The 22,072-nt window shown below is 35.1% G+C and overlaps 1 protein-coding gene across 3 annotated transcripts in view; it reads left to right on the top strand.

Annotated features, from left to right (window-relative positions):
• Nucleotides 1-20,528, top strand: part of LOC142344850 (uncharacterized) — a 217,935-nt gene extending 197,407 nt beyond the window's left edge. For 2 of the 3 annotated variants that reach the window (XM_075396870.1, XM_075396869.1), the window contains exon 26: nucleotides 19,974-20,528. In XM_075396870.1, the coding sequence (XP_075252985.1) occupies nucleotides 19,974-20,192 (219 nt within the window). In that variant the 3' untranslated portion in view covers nucleotides 20,193-20,528. The remainder of the gene's footprint in view (nucleotides 1-19,973) is intronic. The other variant, XM_075396871.1, reaches the window with a different exon arrangement.
• The last annotated feature ends 1,544 nt before the right edge of the window (nucleotides 20,529-22,072 follow it).

The following is a 22,072-nucleotide window of genomic DNA, read 5'->3' as shown; positions in this document are numbered from 1 at the left end:
AATTTCCTTATTCCATAGCTACCGTTAGCATAACGCACGATTGTCATATCATTTTGATTGACCTGGACCCAGTAGTAAAAAAATGAGAGCAATTTTTACACGAAAAAAGGTCGAAAAATTTGCGTTTCTGACCTACACGTTTTTTATGTGTCAAATTTTCAAGCTTTGACCCAAACGGAAAATCTATGGATATTTTACCATCCTTATGGACAGGAAGAACTACCAAGATAATATGGGTAACATTGGATAACTTCTTGACCCAGAGGGTACTAATACATTTTTGAAATACGATTGACTTTTTGAAAAACAACTGAAGAAAATGCAAAGCTTAGAGTTATTTAAAAATTATGGGAAAATTCTTTATTCCATAGCCAAATTTAGCATAACACGCGATTTTTTTATCACTTTGAGTGGCCTGGACCCAGTAGTTAAGAAATGAGAGCAATTTTTACATAAAAAGCGGTCGAAAAATTTGCGTTTCCGACCTATTTTTTTTTATGTATCAGATTTTCAAGCATTGACCGAGAAGTAAAATCTCCGGGTGTTTCAGGATCCTTATGGATACGAAGAATTGCCAAAATTATAGGAAGAGCTACTAAAATAATATGGGTAACATTGAACAACTCCTAGAGCCAGACGGCCCTATTAATTTTTTTTAATTACGATTGACTTTTTGAGAAACAACAAAATTGCAAAAAATGACTATATCACTATACGTAAATATCTTCATATTATAGCCCCAGTTAGCCTAACGCACGATTGTCTCACTGCATTGAACTGCCTAGACTCAATATTCAAGAAACGACAACAACTTCTACATAAAAAGTAGAAACTTTTGCGTTTCTGAACTACTTTTCTCATTTAATAATTTTTGAAGTATTGACCCAAAGCAAATTTCTGGTGTTATACAAACCCTATAGATAGAAAATACATGTATGAAAAAAAAAACCAAAATAATTCTCTTCAAAATGCTTCAGTCGAGAGAAATTGTGATAAGCAAAACTTTATTCAGAAATATTGACACCGCTTTTTATTGCTAGAACAAGAAAAGTCTAAGACTTTAGTCCGATAAAACTTCTCTGACTCCCTTACAGTCCTCGCAAACTAACGTTTCAGCATCCATATAAAATTTTGGAACATAACTTCTACAGCAGACACAGGGTTCGAACTGAAAGTCGCAGAAATTTTTGTCAAGATCTCCTCTGCATAAGGGGCATGTTGGCTCACGACCATCAAATTGTCTCAAAACGCTTTCTACCCACTCTTTCATACATAGTTTGCATGCAACATGCGCCCAATAATCGTTCATGTGCAGCACAACATATTCCTCTGGAACTTTTTCAAGACAGAGAGGGCAGTTTTCTTCACTTGGTTGCATTACGAAGCACAATTTTCTTCAACAAAAACTGAAAAATTCAAAAGGCTTGCTCAGTTGCTGTGAAAAGCGCAAAATATCTATAGAACATGTGATACTCATTAGATCAGAAAACATTCAAGGAGGCGAGAAGGTTAAAATCAGAAACGAAAACAGGAAAATTAAATTTAAGCTTGCTGCATGAACATATTTAATCAAGGGGGCAAACCAGCTTCATGAAGTAAAATCCTGCAATCACTAGTAAAAGGTTACAATATCCAATTACGGATTCCGTAATCAACTGTTTACTGACTGAAGCTATCAACAAACCAGGCACAAAAGAAAACTGAAAACAAATTGAAACTTAACACTTATTTACACAGAGTGCACCAGTTCAATGATTCACAAGTGCTTTTGCAAGAAATTAAAGTTGAAATGGTAACTAGTCGTGTTCAAAGATATTCACTAATGGTACAACAAAGAGTTTTTCATTAATAAAGATGGGCAGAAGTTTTTCGGAGATCGCGTCTTGGTTGATAGTTAAAACATTTAGTGATTTTTTGACTTCATAGAAACTGCAAACATTTGAGCTAGATTCAATTGGTTTGTATTCCTTTACTAGATTGAACAAGTACAAAGACGCAAAATCTTGCTTGTCGAGTGAAAAAAAAGTCGAACTTGACCAAATTGTTTACTTCCACGGGAGATGAAGGAGACAAAAGAGTTCTTGGAGGGAAAGGAAGATTCAGAGTCGATAGAAAAATTTTTGGCTAGAGTAGAATTGCGCGGACAGATTTTGAAGGTCAGGTGGGATTTCTTGAACCGCATGCCGCTTGAACTTTTTTTGTCGCGAAATTGTAGACAGAGGTCTAGAAGTGTGTCTTTTCGAGGGCTTTCTCGATGCGAGTCATTATTCCTAATGTATCGCTCAACTAACACTTTGAGATGGTTAACTGTTCCTGTGAATTTGCATCGCAGCAGGTAATTGGCCGACTCAAACATGATAGCCGACGTGCACCATAGGGGGCCAAAGCAATTGACCTGCCACGCTAAATGATTTAGAGAATGTAAATTTGCAGAAAACACTTTGTCTGTATATGATTCAGCTGTCAACAGGTGGAAACGTTCAATGAGTTGATCAGCCAGAGAACAATATTCCGTGGAAAATAAGAGCAACCTGATGGTATAACTCAGTAGAAAGAATCTCTCTTATAAGTCCTTGTCTATAAATCCATGAAAAACTACTGGTCCAACGTACAAAAGCCATACTTTTAGCTCGTTAGCCTTAAAATACTCTAGATCCTCCAAATTTCGCAGCGCTCTTTTAAAATTAGAAGTCAACTGAACTGAATCAATTACTTCGCGAATTTGGATGAGCACTGATTTGCTTGTCTTGTCCCTGATTAGAAACAGAATTGAACGAGTTACACCTAGGAGAACTTGGTGCATATAATCGATAGGGGCCGTCAATGGTAAATTTTCTATCAGATCTGATAAGACACAAGTCCGCTTGATGCCTCTGAAAGTCTGAAGTCCCTCTTTTTGCATTAATTTTAAATATGGTTGATGTTGCTCAGCTGTCCGCATTTTATTTCTTTGATTCGGGTAGTACAAACCTTTTTTGCTGTCTCCTATAGGTTTACATTCGATAAGACATAGAGTGCAGCCAAAATATGCATTGACCTGCTGCATATTTAGTATAGACGCTTTTGCCGGTAGATCAGCTACCAGTAGTTTAACTTCAAATACTGCATTCCAGGAAATGCCATTGTACTCAATTGACACGTCTTTACTAAGTCTGTCTTTTATTTCGCTGAAAAAGATTTCCCAATCAGGTTTGCCTTGTCCGAGCCACAACTTAGCCAGCACAATGTTTACGAACTTGCAGCGCAAAATTGGTGGCAAATTCAGCACACTGAGCCACAGTGGCCATAACGAACGTTTTTTTGAATTTACAATTCTTACACCGTCAGAATTCATTGTCAACGAAATCGTCATAATGTTGTTTGATCCAAAAGTTTGGGGAACACTTACATCTTTAAGAGGACTACGAGATGAGGAGTACTCAGAAATTGCGGGGAAATTAGTTTTAAGTACAACCAATAAGTCCTGGACAAAATCCAAAGAGATACACTCGCCTTCTCCACATGAAGTTGATGTCTTTAAAATAGAGACTACGTTCCTACTTGCATCTCTTTTTAAAGATTTAAACAACGGAATCTTGTTTTCCGGAAACGCAGTTTTCATTAGTTTTATCCAGTCTGTGGCCTCTGCATCGGAGGTACCATGACGAGCAATAATTTCGTTCACACATATTGTAAAATTATGTCGAGAAAATGTGCAGATTGCATCAACATGTGATTCAGAATTGTCTGAAGACTCTGAAGAGTCATTTGCACAATCAATGGTGCTGACGGAAAAACTTGGAAACGAATGATTGTTCTCATGGTTAGGCGATGAAACTAAATTTGTAGGCTGCAAAAAATCTTTTGTTGACAAAGATGTTTCTTCCGAGGAACCGCTGACATCAGAGTCAATATCGCCAGAGCTACTACTCGAATCAAAGCAACGCATTTCAATTTTTTGCTTTGGATATTTTTTCCTACGCTTAATCCGAAGAATGGATTGACGTCGTCGTCGATAGCTCGCTGAACATAAATCAAGTCTTCGCCTGGATTCAGAGATTGAATCTTCCGAGTTCAATTTCTCTTTATGCATGTCAATGTGAACACACCGGCAATCTTGATTCCCTTCACCGAAAAAATTAATCCCATAGCTTACAGTGATTTCGTCATTTTTGTTAATGGGCTCAAGAATTTCCAACTGAATACAACGCCGGGAGTGGACTTCCTTTAGGGCATATCGGCAATTCGGTTGACAGGAATGGTTCGCAAAACGAGTTGGGCCCAGCATGACCCGATCGAAGCTACAAGCGTCAGTTTTCCTGAAGATCGAGATGTCTTTGAAACTCGCCAGGGCATCTTGTGGAATCTTTTCAACAAACCCAATAACTGAAGGCAGCATCTTTACTGGGTGAGACTTTCGCGGTCTTAATTGATTCTCACCTACATAAAACAGACCGTAGCCACCATAGGCGTCTTCTTTCAACACGAAATTATTTTCTAGAGCAGCATTATATGAATCTCTAAATAGAGCATCGAACGCCTGAAGCCCCGAGTCAGTAGTCAAAGCTTCCATATATTCGGCGGGCGAAAGCATTTCAACCAAAGTTTTAACGATGCAGCCATCATTTTCAATGAGTTCTTTTGTAATTTTCGCATCAGCCTGTGCAAGACTTAAGCATCTCAACATTTCTAAAAACAAATTAGGTTTTATCTAACAAAGAAACTGACTCAACCACAAAATGTTGTGTCTCACTACAGAAACGCGTACCGTCACGAGGCAAGTTGTCAAAGACAAAAAATTTTTTTATGAAGAATTAATAAAAAAAACTTGTCCCCGATCTTAACACAAAAACGGGCCAATTTTCACAACTAAGTAATCAAAAAACTTGCCTAACAGAACCAGCTAGTTAAAAAGAAATTTGAGCGCAAGATTGAATTATCACATAACATTGTTCTGGAAAACGCTCACGGATGAAACGCACCAAAGAACTGATCAAAAGAGATAACAATGAAACAATTCCAAAGCATAGATTTTGGGTCATTATTACAGCCTCAATAATAAAAATACGATTGAGGAACTATCAATTATTGGATTTTCCTTGCAGAATCTTGAGCTTGATGTCGAGACCCATTTGATTTGCCGCATGACGAGCATCCTTATAGGCAGCTTCAGGAAACTTTGGATATTTTCTCCTAACTACCAGTTCAAACTTCGCTCGTTCTTCTTCATCTACGGGCAACCGAACATCTTTTCGACGCCTCTGGGCACCAATGATGTAATTCTGCAGTTTGCACTCCTCTCCCTTTCCATACATCGCACATGCAAGATGCCGCCCAAATTTGGCTGCGTTTGCCCCTGCCGGAACTAGCATCAAATTAATTCCTTCATGAATAACAGGCTCATAGGCGGTTGTATTATCAGCAGCTGGCAGCTCCCCCGTTTTATGGTAAGTTACTAGAGCAAAAAACTCTTCATTGTTGGCTCTATCTTCTTGTCGCAACCTCTTGAGGCACGATTTATGCTCATTTACCATTCCCGATAATTTTTGTTTGAAAGCAGCAATTTGGCCAGCATTTCCAGAGCGCTGCGAACGATCAAGCAAGTTTTGATTTGAAGGTACAAGCGTGGTTTCAGCTTCATCGCTGCTCATTTCCAAATCAAAATCAGAATCACTGTCACTATCCAAAGGCCCGTTGTCCCGCTTCTCTACCGATTTCCTTTTAGCAACAGGTTGCTCATCTTCCGATGATGAATTTTCAAGAAAGGACATTTCTGACATGAAACAGACATAAACATTTTTTAGTAGGCAGACAATTATTCTAATAGGATTAAGCTCAGAAAAAAATAATTAGCTGAAAACTCGAACGCGGTTAAGAGTAAGCAAAAGTCGAGCTTGCTCAAGTTTCAATTCAACAAAAGAAATAAACAGATAACGCTCATGAGGAAGGTCTTAACAAATATCAAAACAAAAATAACAACAAATTGCTCCAATTCGGGCTTTTATTTTAAAAAGTAGAAGGAAACTAGTTTTGATTCATCGGAATGAAAGCTGGTTTAGAATGGAAAACAAAAGCATTGAGAGACGTTTTGTAGTAAGCTTATATTACAACAACAGCTGAAAAGAGGAAACAGCTCAACTGCACCTTTCTGAGTAGATAAAACAAAGAACGCGAAGAAAATGTATATATTTGAGCTCCAAAGTGATCTAGGGAAAGTATTTCTGTTTCAACTCAGTGCCAAACTGGTTGGCTCCAGCAAATGCTCGACTCAATGCCTCTTCAGTACAGTTAGTATAGTTTTTCGAAACACATTGAACAAATATATCTTCGAGTTGGCTGTTACAGGCTCCTCGAGTATTCTTTCTCGTAACTTTTACGGCAATACGCTCATGAATAAGTTTACAGTTGTTTTCATTACCAAATATTTCAGCTGCAATTGTTCTTCCAAACACTGACGGTCCTTCATCAGTCGGCTTGAACCGCATTAAGTCCTTGCCGTTGAACATGAATGGCTCATTGTCATCACGGTTGGCCGTGATTTTCTTTCTAAGACTTTTCAAGGACTCCGGCTTATCGCCATCACCCAGTACTTCTAGCAATCGCTTTCTCAACACTGCGTTTTCTTTCATGACTTTGCGCATATGGTTTTCTTGCGCGTCGAGCACCTCATTAAATTTGCTTGTAACGATATCCATGAGGTCAGCTATCGGGCGGTCTTTATCTGTAATGTCATTAACAGTTGGTGCATTGCAGGGCGTTGAGCTTCGAGATTTGGCCAAATCAACTTGTGGACTTTCATAGTCCTTCTCCACCACCATGACATCACTCGAGAAATGGATCCTTCTGTTGGCAGTTTTTTGTCTGGAAACCCGTTTCTTCGCTTTCCCTACAGTTTCTCTCTCGTTTTCTTTGTCCCTGAGTAGAAAGCCACATTTAAACTAGATCACCCTTTCCTAACCCATTGAAAACTGTTATCACCTTTTATAAAACTTCCCTTTCCCTATCAGCTATGCTAGAATCATTACTGCTCAATCTATCAAAAAGATTTTTCATTGACACGAAAAGTTATCACTTACTCGGTATAAATCTCTGGTATTTGCGCATTGTCTTGGGAACCGTTTTCAGTCTCAATTTGGCGATTACTTGTCTCACTGAAAAAAATGCTATGTTACTAAAAGGAAGCGTTCTGTGATACATTTCTTCAATTTAAATATTTAAACAGGTTCACTAACGCAATAGAACTAATGTCCGACAGGCTTCCGTTCGCATCTGCAATCTTGTGTGTAACACCTTTCAGAAAATTGTCCACTTCTTGTGGAGATACTATCTTTACTAAAGAAGCCCTGAAAGTCCCGGAATTGCTTGATTTAAAGTTCATCTTGTGGCCTTTCACCATTGACAACTTGTCGGCAGTGGATATTGCCTGCCATGGCCAGTAGGAACTGTTGTGTGCGAGCACAAAAGGATAGGGATCATATTTTTTGTAAAAGATCCAACGCAGATTCATCGCTTTTTTCGTATCACTTGGTGAGTCAACGTAGTTTCTATTCGGCATAATGCCTTTGGTTGAGTGTGGTCCGTCGATAATAAGGTTATCGCTTAACTTAGAGAGAGACAGTTCTTCTAAAAACCAAAAAAGAATTGCAAATCTCAGACGACTTTATAAAAACATAAACAACAATTAATCAATGTCTTCTAGATAAAAGTCAGTAGGTATTAATTCGCCATTACTTGACCTTCAAGAAGTCGGCTACTTCAAACTACGCAAATTCGAAACAAGCAGCATACAGGTATTTATATACTCGTTCTGCCATTCTGAGAATACGATAAACAGATTGTATGACAATCAACCAATATTCTACTAGACCGATTCGAAATTGTCACTAATCTTTCAAAATTCTAAAAACAGTCCTCAAAAATTCTTTCAAATTTTCCCCCAACTATTGGGTGGATTTCGATAAAGCAAAAGAACTCTCGCTTCTATGGTGCTCCCCAGCTATCGGGTGAGACTAAAGAAATGGAAGAATCACCCAACTATCGGGTGGAGCTATACAAACTTTAATTATTATAATCCTTAAATTTTCCCCCAACTATCGGGTGGATTTGGATACAGCAAAGAATTCTCGCTTCTACGGTGCTCCCCAGCTGTCGGGTGAGACTGAAGAAATAGAAGAATCCCCCAACTATCGGGTGAAGCTATAGAAACTTTAATTATTATAATCCTTAAATTGTCCCCCAACTATTGGGTGGATTTTGATACAGCAAAAGAACTCTTGGTTCTATGGTGCTCCCCAGCTATCGGGTGAGACCAAAGAAATGGAAGAATCCCCCAACTATCGGGTGGAGCTATAGAAACTTTAATTGTTATAATCCTTTTGTTCCCCCAACTATCGGGTGGACTTCGATACAGCAAAAGAGCTCTTGGTTTTATAGTGCTCCCCAGCTATCGGGTGAAACTAGAAAAATGGAAGAGTCCCCCAACTATCGGGTGGAACTGTAGAAATTTGAAATTTCAAAACCATAAACTTCAATTTTACAGCTCTAAAACTTGCTTATGGCGATAAAAATTGTGAAATCTGAATTTTAAATTGAACGCATTGAAAGCAACTTCAATTAAAATTGGGCAAAGTTATATCAAAAAGATCTGGGCGGGCTTCAGGGGCACTACTGCACATGTTTACCAAATCAAATCCAGCATTAACATACTACCAGTCCTTCATATGAACATTATCAGGCAGGAAATCTTCCTCATAAGAAAAGGTTCGAAAGTGCAGTTTTAGTTTATTTTCCGCCAAGCGATTGTTGAATGCTCTAATTATATCGAACGGTTCCTTGCAAGAAGAAATACGGTTGATCACTTGCCATATGATGAGTTTTACATTGTTACCGTTGCAGAAGTTTCTTAACTGTGTAAGTTGCCCGATCACCATTTTCATCTCCTCTTTATATTGTATAGGATCGTTTGGCTTTGCGATTAAGTTGTTACCACCCAGCATGACCATACAGACCTCGTGTTCTTTGATAGCGTCTTTTAGTTCAAGCCAGAAGCATAAATGCGCCCCTCCTCGTGCTTCTATTGTAAAGTTCGATGGGAATCGGAAGACATCTGCAATTCTTTAAGGTGAGAGTCGCCAATAAGTAGCACATGTGCCATTGCTATCTCAAAAACATTGAAAAAATTGACACGTCTATTTTGCTTAGCCTACCTACTATGCCACCTCGACCCGTGTGGCTGGGACCTTGCTATGATCTAAAAAGTATAATAAAACATATTTAAAAGCAACTGGTATTCTGCGTGCGTCAAATTATGGCACGTGCGTCTGGGAGGTGCACAAAATATGAACCAACTAAACTAGTTACACTAGTTGATGACAAATATGAACCCACTATTGTTTCAAATTAAGCTTTATTTGCGAGCTGCAATATAATTACCACATTATGGCCATGCCTCGTGAGCCATGGCCATGCCTTAGCGGCCCATGGGACTTGATGTTAATCTATCACAACCGAACAAAATATCACAACACAACATGTTATATGCTGTATAGTAAATGAGCGCTCAAATCTGATCGGCCAATACGCGCCACCAATAGATATTAAAGGAAGCGCCACCAATACTCCTCTTCCTATCGTAAAAAGACCGCAGAACTATTATAATTATTTATTACTACTAATATAACTTTATTTGAGAGCAAATAAAAACTCTTCGGTCCGCTTTCCAAATTTATTCTGGATTTCCTGTATCAAATTCATTCAAACATCGTTTCTTTAGAAAATGACTCTCCTTTAATACTCTTCGATTCTTAAGTCAATGATAGAGCAAGCCAATTTTACATCAGATATCACTAATCGGGTCTTTCCCATTATAGCCCACCCCCATGAAATTATAGCCCCCCCATTATGGTATAAATACAATGATGGGGGGGTTATAGGTTATCTGACCACTAAGCTGGGGGGGCTATAATGGGAAAGACCCCTATTTTAAAGCCTATGTGAATTGGGATCTTTTTCGTTTGTGCCCCCCAGTACGTTATGCTCCCCCAAGTTACAGAGCACGTGTCATTACATAGTAAATCATCATGTACAAATATTGCACGTGCATCTGGGGGTTGCAAATAATATGCACCCACTAAGCTGGGGGGGGCACAAACGGTGAATTGTTTACACGTTTACTCTCAATGGAAGACAGTGTTGTAATTATCTATCGACATTTAAAGCACAAATTTAATTTCACACGAGCTTAATGAGGTTAAGAATTCCAAGATATCGGTTGGCCGAATTGGTTTTTAAAAAAGGTTTAGCAAATGTGTGCTAACCCTACGCCATCTATTGAAAGTTGGAAAAATGATCCGTAATTATGGGGAATTCTCTCGAGAGTACCCCCCCGGCCCCCAGCACATCTCATGGAAGTTTGGAACAAGGCTACATGATTAAGGAAAGCTCTCTCGGGAGTCTCTCCCCCCGCCCCACCCCATCTTTGTCCTGACGAGGATTTGTAGCTAAATGGGAAGGGGTGTTGAAACAATGACCCCATTCAGTACGAACGTTATAATAATTCTATATCCAGCCCGTTTCAAACTCACTGACATGCTCATTACACATTTGTTGTTAGCGGAGGACCTTCAGTTTAGGCAGTCGGGACGCGCTGGAGCTGGCCCGGGCCTGCATCCTTGAGCATGTCATCTGAACGAAGGCAAGGGCAAAACGAAAATTTCACAACCGCACTAACTGAACTGCCTCTTTTAACAACGCGAAATGAAAACAGATTACTCGAGCTCCACCAGCGAACTACAAGTCAAGTGATAATACATACTAAATTAAAAATTGATAATACATAAAAATTAAAAATTGCACCCGCAGTATTCGCACCCCCTGTCTCAGCCCCCCCCACACCTCACTGAACAAAAAGCTTTATATCTCGCCAACCACTGAACGGAAACTAAAAATTTTTGGTGTTTTGGAATCAGGACAAACAGGGCTTTCATGTGAACAAAGAAAAAAGGTTAAATATCACAGGACAAAAATATCGATTTTTGGCTAGATGGCTGATTTTCGCCAAAACGCTCTATTTTCCAAAAAATGGCCAATTTTACCCTTCAAATAGCTTATAGTAAAAAAAGCATTGTTATTATAGTAAACTATATTAAAAATGCAAAAGAATGAGCCCTCATACAAGCTTTAACTCGTTCAAACAAAAAAGTTATTAACCTTTGAAACTTTGAAAATTTCCAATTTTTCAAAAATTCGACCCCTGTTAGGGTAGGTGCAGAGCCTTTTGGTGTAACGGAAAAACAGTAACTATTTGTGACAAAAAATTAAAAAAAAAAAAATTGCGTAAACGACGTTTTCAAAGGAGTTGCCTGATATCACCCTCTTGGAAATCTAAGCAAGAGATATCTGTAAGTTAAGACCTAACTGCAAGCTCTCAGACCTGGTTGCATACCATGCAGCGAGCAAACATAATACAATTAATCTCAAAACTTTTCAATTTTTTGTTTTTCTCTTCTTTTTTACTTATAAAAAGCAGTTGCAGATGCCTTTTTATTGAAAATGTGGGGAAAGTACCGGAATAATAAATAACAATATAAGACCCACTAAACAGGCTTTATTTTGATATTAAAAACGTTATAAAACACAACTTCAATAGAAAAAGTTTAGCCCAGAAACCAGCATTTTGTCTTAATTTTTGTGTTTTTTCATAATAAATTGCCTTCTCAAAGTTGTTTAAAAATTTCAAAAGCAAAACTTTTTTATGTTGTTCAATTGCAGTGCTAAGAAGCTTTGTAAGGATATTAAATTTTCCATAAATCTCTCATTTTTCATTGAGTTACAACACTTGTTTTGGAAAACAGTTACGAAAAACAAAAAGATTTTTCCAAGTTCAAAGACAAAACAAAAGACGTTTAACAAATAAAATCAATGTCTCATTATTGGAAACGTATTTCGTGCTTACGAGAAGTGTGGTAAACCTTTGTGAGACATTGTTGCTTTTGGTGTAACGGAAAAACTGTAACTATTTGTGACAAAAAATTAAAAAAAAATTGCGTAAACGACCTTTTCAAAGGAGTTGCCTGATATCACCCTCTTGGAAATCTAAGCAAGAGATATCTGTAAGTTAAGACCTAACTGCAAGCTCTCAGACCTGGTTGCATACCATGCAGCGAGCAAACATAATACAATTAATCTCAAAACTTTTCAATTTTTTGTTTTTCTCTTCTTTTTTACTTATAAAAAGTAGTTGCAGATGCCTTTTTATTGAAAATGTGGGGAAAGTACCGGAATAATAAATAACAATATAAGACCCACTAAACAGGCTTTATTTTGATATTAAAAACGTTATAAAACACAACTTCAATAGAAAAAGTTTAGCCCAGAAACCAGCAATTTGTCTTAATTTTTGTGTTTTTTCATGATAAATTGCCTTTTCAAAGTTGTTTAGAAATTTCAAAAGCAAAAATTTTTTATGGTGTTTGAGAGCAGTACTAATGAGTTTTGTAAGGAAATTAATTTTTTCATAAATCTTTCATTTTTCATTGAGTTACAACACTTTTTTTGGAAAACAGTTACGAAAAACAAAAAGATTTTTCCAAGTTCAAAGACAAAATAAAAGACGTTTAACAAATAAAATCAATGTCTCTTTATTGGAAACGTATTTCGTGCTTACGAGAAGTGTGGTAAACTTTTGTGAGACATTGTTGCTTTTGGTGTAACGGAAAAACTGTAACTATTTGTGACAAAAAATTAAAAAAAAAAATTGCGTAAACGACGTTTTCAAAGGAGTTGCCTGATATCACCCTCTTGGAAATCTAAGCAAGAGATATCTGTAAGTTAAGACCTAACTGCAAGCTTTCAGACCTGGTTGCATACCATGCAGCGAGCAAACATAATACAATTAATCTCAAAACTTTTCAATTTTTTGTTTTTCTCTTCTTTTTTACTTATAAAAAGTAGTTGCAGATGCCTTTTTATTTAAAATGTGGGGAAAGTACCGGAATAATAAATAACAATATAAGACCCACTAAACAGGCTTTATTTTGATATTAAAAACGTTATAAAACACAACTTCAATAGAAAAAGTTTAGCCCAGAAACCAGCAATTTGTCTTAAATTTTGTGTTTTTTCATGATAAATTGCCTTTTCAAAGTTGTTTAGAAATTTCAAAAGCAAAAATTTTTTATGGTGTTTGAGAGCAGTACTAATGAGTTTTGTAAGGAAATTAATTTTTTCATAAATCTTTCATTTTTCATTGAGTTACAACACTTTTTTCGGAAAACAGTTACGAAAAACAAAAAGATTTTTCCAAGTTCAAAGACAAAATAAAAGACGTTTAACAAATAAAATCAATGTCTCTTTATTGGAAACGTATTTCGTGCTTACGAGAAGTGTGGTAAACTTTTGTGAGACATTGTTGCTTTTGGTGTAACGGAAAAACTGTAACTATTTGTGACAAAAAATTAAAAAAAAAAATTGCGTAAACGACGTTTTCAAAGGAGTTGCCTGATATCACCCTCTTGGAAATCTAAGCAAGAGATATCTGTAAGTTAAGACCTAACTGCAAGCTCTCAGACCTGGTTGCATACCATGCAGCGAGCAAACATAATACAATTAATCTCAAAACTTTTCAATTTTTTGTTTTTCTCTTCTTTTTTACTTATAAAAAGTAGTTGCAGATGCCTTTTTATTGAAAATGTGGGGAAAGTACCGGAATAATAAATAACAATATAAGACCCACTAAACAGGTTTTATTTTGATATTAAAAACGTTATAAAACACAACTTCAATAGAAAAAGTTTAGCCCAGAAACCAGCAATTTGTCTTAATTTTTGTGTTTTTTCATGATAAATTGCCTTTTCAAAGATGTTTAGAAATTTCAAAAGCAAAAATTTTTTATGGTGTTTGAGAGCAGTACTAATGAGTTTTGTAATGAAATTAATTTTTTCATAAATCTTTCATTTTTCATTGAGTTACAACACTTTTTTTGGAAAACAATTACGAAAAACAAAAATATTTTTCCAAGTTCAAAGACAAAATAAAAGACTTTAAACAAATAAAATCAATGTGTCATTATTGGAAACGTATTTCGTGCTTACGAGAAGTGTGGGAAATCTTTTTGAGACATTGTTGCTTTTGGGGTAACGGAAAAACAGTAACTATTTGTGACAAAAAATTTAAAAAAAATTGCGTAAACGACATTTTCAAAGGAGTTGCCTGATATCACCCTCTTGTAAATCTACGCTAGAGATATCTGTAAGTTAGCACATAACTGCATGCTCTAAGACCTGGTTGCATACCATGCAGTGGGCAAACACAATACAATGATTCTCGAAACTTTTTTTATTTTTTGTTTTTTGTTGATTAAATGTGTACTTGGCGAAGATCGTAAATGATCAATTTTGTTTGCCTTCCCGTTCATTTAAAGAACGTTCTATAGCAGAAAAGCACTCCTACTCAGGGTAGCAAACAGCTATAATTCAAAAACTTTGACCATAGATTGTTTTACCTTAAATCAATTTTTCTCTCTCTCCTAAACAGAAAGTTTCATTTTTACTCTACCGGTTATAACGTATTTGAAACACTGGTTTCTAGAAAAAATTTTATAGTTGTTTTTCAAACTTTTATTGCCTAAGCTATATGTGAAAAGACTAGTGAGCACCAAGAAAGGTGATAGTATAGCCTTCAGAGACTTCCAGCTTTTTGTTTACAATGTTTTATACGATTTTTTTCTCTTGAAATAAACCTTTCCCTGTCTCCAGTCACATTGAATGATTTAAACAGCGTTTTTTCTCCTGTTGCATACTTCACATATGACTAGTTTAGACGGCTCTGGAAAAAAGTTAAAAAGTTACGCATTACATTAAAATTGGCTGTTAACAAGCAATTAAATTTATTTTTGCTCTATGAAGTTTTATGACTACGACTTTTCCATAAAGTAATGCAAAAATGTCACCTGAGGCTCAGATTTGAGTTGACTGTAAAAAAATTGCAATTCTCGAAACATCTGGAAATTATGATTTCTAAATCTTAGGATTCAAAAAAAAATTTTTTTATGAAGTTCTATGACTACAACTTTTCCATAAATACGGTATCACTGAAAAATAATTTTTTCGATTTTTTTTCTATTTAATTTTTTGAAACACACTAATTGTGCATTGTTTTAGCCCTCTTCAAGATTTCTTTAAAAGTTTGTCATTTTACAACTTGCATACAATGAGAGTTCTATGATTACAACTTTTCATAGAAGCCATAATATGAAGTTGTAATTTTATAACTTTTTGAATTATGGGGTCAACCCGGGTAAAGTTAGGTACGTTGTGAAAACTTGTAACAGCAAGCAAACTTAGCTCAAATTTTAATCAAATTTGGTTATATCGGAATCAAATTGCTACGATGAGTAAATCATTTAGAGTCATGAGTAAATCAGTCAGTGTCAATTATACTGGAATAAACGATAGCATAATTGGTGATTAATTTTAGAAATGTAGTACCTCTCGATACTGATTGTGGATTGAGAAGATAAATAACAGTTTTGCAATTACCCATATCACTCACTGTTAACAAGATCATTTAACTCTTTGAATTTTATCTCAAGTAACTACTAATAAATTTCGGTCAAAAAAGTTGTAGGCTAATTACATAATCAAAATCGTGGATATGGTTGGCTTATTTAAATCTGGAAAACGATAAATGGTTATGAAATATTGCCCTTCTTTTCCAGAAAATGCCTGTTGCCACTTGGTTCCTGAAAACGCTGAAATATTTCCACTCGTTTCCCCAAAAAGCCTTTTGAGACACTGACATAGGACGACGATATACGTTTTTAGAAAATTTTGATCCAAACTTTATTGTATTGATTCTTTCGCCCCGGCTACCTGGCTGTTTTGGTTGTTTGCAGAGCTGAAATACTTGATCAACTGTCGAAAAATTTAATGATGGAACCTAGTCAGAAACAAAAGACAATCTTGCAAGATATTGCATGACAAAGTTTTGCAAATATCATGAAAATAATTTTTCAAGCTGGAAAGTAGAATTTCAATTTCATTTTTGGAGAATTCAAACGGTCCATCTCAAAATATATAAAACAAGGTTGCTCAGTAATGTGCGATCGCACATAAGGTTCCGACCCCGCTCATCCACAATTTTGGCATAATTGTCTACCAAATGAGGAACAAATAGAAAAACCCAAAAATTCAAATTTTCAAAAAAATTGGTGTATGAACGAAAAGAAAGTCTCCAAAGCAAATAACTGTGGTGGAGTAAAAAATGATGCATTAGATTGATGAGATATGGCAATAGTAAGAAAGCGAGTCAAGACGAACAGTAATAACAAAGTTCAAACAACATCAACAAACATTAATTACAACAAAAACTTTATGTCCGTTTTAAAAACAAAACTTAATAACAAAGTCAAAGTATTCTCAGATTAAACTGAAACTAAACGAAGATCTGGGACCAGTCAATAATAAAACTTGTCAACAATTAGACAATAAAGAACAAAAACAGTAAAGTTGAAAAAAATTCGCTAAATTTTTTGAAAAACAATTAATTTCAGAGTAATGAATCCCATTAGAAATCAAATAAAACTTCTCATCGGTTTACCATTTCCAATGCTATTATAGAAGGGAAATTAAAACTCAAGTCAGTATTGAATTTTTATGCGGTTACAAAAAGAACAACAAATAGACAACAAACAAAAAATCAGTTAAAACTTGCCAGAAAAGGCTTTGAAAGCCGTAAAGCTATAATTTGGCCCTCAAAAAATGTTTGATTGCACATTCTGTGAAAACCGATAAAGTATTATGTGACCTTTCATTAATGAAACTAAGCAACAAATAGACAAAAAGAAAGGCAAAATTAAGTAAAACTTGTTTTTTTTTCGAAAAAATATTTCCAAAGAGATGAAAGCCCTTAATTATAAAATGAAATAATGAAATAGATTTGTTTATTCTTCCGAAGGAAGCCCTTGTACGTAATTCGTTTGTATTACTTGACGTCTCATTAATGAAAGTAAGTAACCAATAGACAAAAAGAAAGGCAAAATTAAGTAATACTTTTTTTTCGAAAAAATTTATTTCCAAAGAGATGAAAGCCATTAATTATAAAATTAAATACTGCAATAGATTCTTTTTTTCTTCCGAAGGAATCCTTTCAGACGTACAATTATCCAGAATTTGTTTTACGTCTACAAAAGAACGTCAAATTTGAAAATTAATTTACTTTTTTATGAAAAACGCGTGTCGAAGCCAAAAAAGTCATAACAAATTCTTTAAAAAACTTAGATTTGTTGACACCAATTTCTTTTGGCACCTTCCAAAGTCATATTCGGCCTGTAATTAACGAGACTAGTTAACTAAAGGACGTTAAAAGGAACAAAACTGAGAAGTTAAACGTGTTTTTTTTTGGAAAACAATTGTTTTCGAACTCTTGAAAGCCATCAGCCATCTACTAATATCAGAAAATTGACCTATTTATTATTCCATCAAAAACCAATGAAACCGAGTCAATGTACAAGAATTTTTAAACGACTAAAAAGACAAACCAAAAACTGCAGTTAAAGACAAAATTAAAAAGTTCAATTCATTTCTTCGAGAAAGTAGTGTCGAAGCCGTTAAAACCATAATTTATATCTTTAAGGACTATAATAATATCAATTGTTCTATACCTTGAACACCAATAATGTGACATATCAACTGTCAAAAACATGATAAGCTAGAAAAATAGAAAATTTGAAAAATAAGCAAATACCAAAAAAAAAGAAAATGTGAAATCTAGTATTATCAAAGCCTGAAAACCATAACTTACGGCATAACACCTCAATAAAGATTGAATATGAATTCGGTAGAAATAAGAAGCTTTCTTTAATTGCCGACCCTAAGCTACAAGTTGCCCAAATTAAGAGAAAAGTTGAGGCAAAGTTCAATAAGCCATTATTTATTTATAAATTAAATATTTTAAAAGTCAAATCGACCACAAGCTTTCAAGTAATAAACTAAACACACTATTTTGGATTTAACTAGGAGTCAATTTTACCTGTTAATGGTGAGTTTTGAAATATTCTGTTATTTATTTAATACCAAAAGGATCGAATTTTTTTAAATAAAAAAGACCGACTGATTACAATCTGAAGTATTTTGGATCTCAGCAGTTCAAGATTAGGCCAAAACTAACCCTGTTAACCCTGTTTGTCCATAAAGACCACTCAATTTTTCGAATGCTACAGATATAGATATTTTTTGCTATTTAACAAAATCAAAAATAAATTGCCGAGTTTTTTGATAATCAACGAGTAAAATTAGCAAAAAACGGTACAGTTTTAAGGAGCACTCGCAACGGAAAATGAAGCAAAAATAGCCCTCTTCTGAGTCTACAAAGATGGTTCTTGTGGTCTTTGGGTGTCTACTTCCTACAAACTTAATCAAAGTGGATTAAAGAAACTTTATTTCGAGCTGTTTTTGTTGAAGAAGTCTGAATTTTGAAAAATTTATACAGATTTTTTGAAAAAAAATTCAAAAAAAAAAAATAGCCCAGAATTTTTTTTTATTTAAAAATAAAATCAACAAAACGTTCTTAAAAAATGTTGACAAATTTTGGCATAATTTTAGTCGAAAATTGGCGAAATTTCCGGAAAATGTGAATAAAATCAACGGAACTCACTCTATTTTCTCAAAAGTTTAAACAGCGATAACTCCCCGTAAAATTCGAATAACAAAAAAATCTTTTTAATTCTATATTCTATGTCGGATAAGCTTTCTAATGATACCAGTCTCAATTCTCTACGATGAATATATCGATCGGCCAAAATTGACTGAACAAAAAAAAATACCCATTTGATTATATAGTTCCTCCCCCCTCAAGAGGGTCGGAACAATCATTCGGATAGTTTCTAACGGGTTTTTCTAACGGGCCGCATGTTGAAAACTAGTGTTGTCTTGTACAAGAAGACTTCAAATTTCAGACAGTTTACACATCTTAATGAGTAAATAGAGAAATTTGTTTCAAAGTCAAAAAGATTTTAAAGTCTTCATGAGAAAGTTTTAAGATAACTGAAGAAATATGCCCTGCAAGCAATTTTGACGCATAATATAATAAGCATATCTAGTATTCTGCTTTGGTGATCAAGTGATCACTTTATTTCATTTCTTAAATGTAAAAATTTCCGGACAATAGCCATCTAAAAGACTGTTGAATTCCTTGGTTAAAAACAACCCCTATTCAAATTCATTCTGAATTAAAGTGTTTTTCTATGCAAAACGTCAAAAGTAAGTTATCACCCACCTGGTTTTTTTTTAAAGCAAAATAGCAAATATTGACGCAATAGTGCTCCAACTTGAAGCCCAATTTGAAAAACAATTTGTATATCGTTGATTTTCTACGCTAGTGGTCTTGCCTATGAGATGCAGATAAATCATAATAGTAGCTCACCAGATGCACCACTATAAAGCTGACAACGCCGATCCAACTCTCGCAGTTAAAATAATGTTGATGTGATTTGATGGCAACTTCAAAATCACACGTTTTTTTCTGCATAATATTTATCACGAAGGCAAACTAAATCATGGTTAACAAACATAGGTAGGAAAGACCACTAGCGTAGGGAATCAATGATTTTCAACTTATTTTGGCAATCTGATTTCATTTTCGCAATTAAACTTAATTCCTAAAACTAGGAGTGCTAACTTACTTTCGACGTTCAGTATATATCTAATTAGTGAGTGCAGAAACCATTTGTTCTATTGAATTAAGTCATGTATAATTAATTTATCAGTGATTAAATACTGAGCTACAAACTTATAACTAAAAGGATAACAAATGAAGTCACCTATACAATTTAAGCTACAGAGGTGTAGAAGTTAGTAAGAAAGTCAACCTTTGGATTCTTAGCGCGTGATTACAGAATCTTTTGTGCTTTGACGAATGACTAAATTAGCCCAAATGCCTGTAACTATGAATTTTTATATATCAATTTTACTTCTATAGCACTTCTATATGCGATTTAGAACTCCGACCTGGACACTTCTAATTTCGACCGTTCGTTCACTCAGCAACAGATTGACTGGACTCCCTCTGACAAACTATTCCTCATGAACCTCTCGGGAGACGAGTTCGATGGATTCTCATTCGTCAACACGAAGTTCCCCCTCTCACCTGGAACCCCAGGATCAACTACAGGGGGAGGCATCGCTGGGACTTCTCCACTGTCGCCCAGATCTTCATAGCTAATGACGACCCGAACCTGTTTCCAATCTTGATTCTCCGTATTCACCAGTCCAGACGTTTCCATGAAGCCTGATGAAAGTTTTTCCTTTTGAAGAACTGAAGGTGATGAAAATTTTCGTGGTGAAAAACAATGTTAGTGCCGGGAAAATGGAAGCGGTCGCAAAAAGTCCAATTCATGAAGACACAAATTTTGGAGATAATTCATTTGTCTATCAAATTATAGAGCTGTTTAGTAGCTATATGCTTTAAAATTATCTAAAGGCGATGCTGATAAACTATTTGCAATATAATGCATTTTCATTTGATTTGCTAACCTGTTTTAAAGAAAAACTCCTTTACAGAAAGTATATTTAATTTAATTTTTTCTATTCAGAAAATTTTTAGCTTTTCTTGAAAAGACTCAATTTGGCATTTGATTACGTAGAGTTTGCGTCCAGTTCTCTATTATGTGACATTGGAGCTATTTTGGCATCTCTGCACGATGTTGTCATTAGAAAAAATATAAATTAATAAGTGAGTAATAAATTACAGTAAGAATTATAGAAACAGAAGTTGGCGTTAGGTTATACACCAATGTCTATATTACCACTATCCAAGGTTTTAAATAAATCTTCTGGAACGTTAGCAATAACATGTTTAAGGGTGCATGCACATCAAATGAGCAACCTGAAGAATCTGAACTTAAGCATCCGTCATGCAAGAATCTTGCAAGATTGCAAGATTTTGAATTTACATTTTTACATTTACCCTTTTTTCCTGGCTACCTGGCTGCTTTCAAGATTCATTTTGAGCAAGATTCATGAAAGAATCATGAAAGTTTTGAATCCGCTTATCACAAGGGACGAGATAATCCCCTCAAATTTTTTCCTTGAACCTATATTTCTAGCTCATTGTTTTTTGCCATTCTCAGATCACGGTCGTGAACTTATTTTTGCTACAATTGTCAGTTAAAGTAACGCCCAAATTAAATTAAAGCGTAGATGCAGTATTAGTAGTACTATCGATCCTTCCGCTTACTTTTTAGAACCAATTTTAATGGAATTTTTTATCGAAGTATCGCTAAAAAACTTATTTTTGCTACAATTGTCAGTTAAAGTATCGCCCAAATTAAATTAAAGCGCAGATGCAGTATTAGTAGTGCTATCGATCCTTCCGCTTACTTTTTGGAACCAATTTTAATTGAATTTTTTATCGAAGTATCGCTAAAAAACTTATTTTTGCTACAATTGTCAGTTAAAGTATCGCCCAAATTAAATTAAAGCGTAGATGCAGTATTAGTAGTACTATCGATCCTTCCGCTTACTTTTTGGAACCAATTTTAATGGAATTTTTTATCGAAGTATCGCTAAAAAACTTATTTTTGCTACAATCGTCAGTTAAAGTATCGCCCAAATTAAATTAAAGCGTAGATGCAGTATTAGTAGTAATATCGATCCTTCCGCTTACTTTTTAGAACCAATTTTAATGGAATTTTTTATCGAAGTATCGCTAAAAAACTTATTTTTGCTACAATTGTCAGTTAAAGTATCGCCCAAATTAAATTAAAGCGTAGATGCAGTATTAGTAGTACTATCGATCCTTCCGCTTACTTTTTGGAACCAATTTTAATGGAATTTTTTATCGAAGTATCGCTAAAAAACTTATTTTTGCTACAATTGTCAGTTAAAGTATCGCCCAAATTAAATTAAAGCGTAGATGCAGTATTAGTAGTACTATCGATCCTTCCACTTACTTTTTGGAACCAATTTTAATGGAATTTTTTATCGAAGTATCGCTAAAAAACTTATTTTTGCTACAATTGTCAGTTAAAGTATCGCCCAAATTAAATTAAAGCGTAGATGCAGTATTAGTAGTACTATCGATCCTTCCGCTTACTTTT

This window comes from Convolutriloba macropyga, chromosome 8 (genome assembly GCF_964194025.1).
Source record: "Convolutriloba macropyga chromosome 8, txConMacr16.3, whole genome shotgun sequence".
NCBI lineage: Eukaryota > Metazoa > Xenacoelomorpha > Acoela > Convolutidae > Convolutriloba > Convolutriloba macropyga.
The sequence above is the reverse complement of the archived record's forward strand: the minus strand, read 5'-3'. Positions and strand labels throughout refer to the sequence as shown.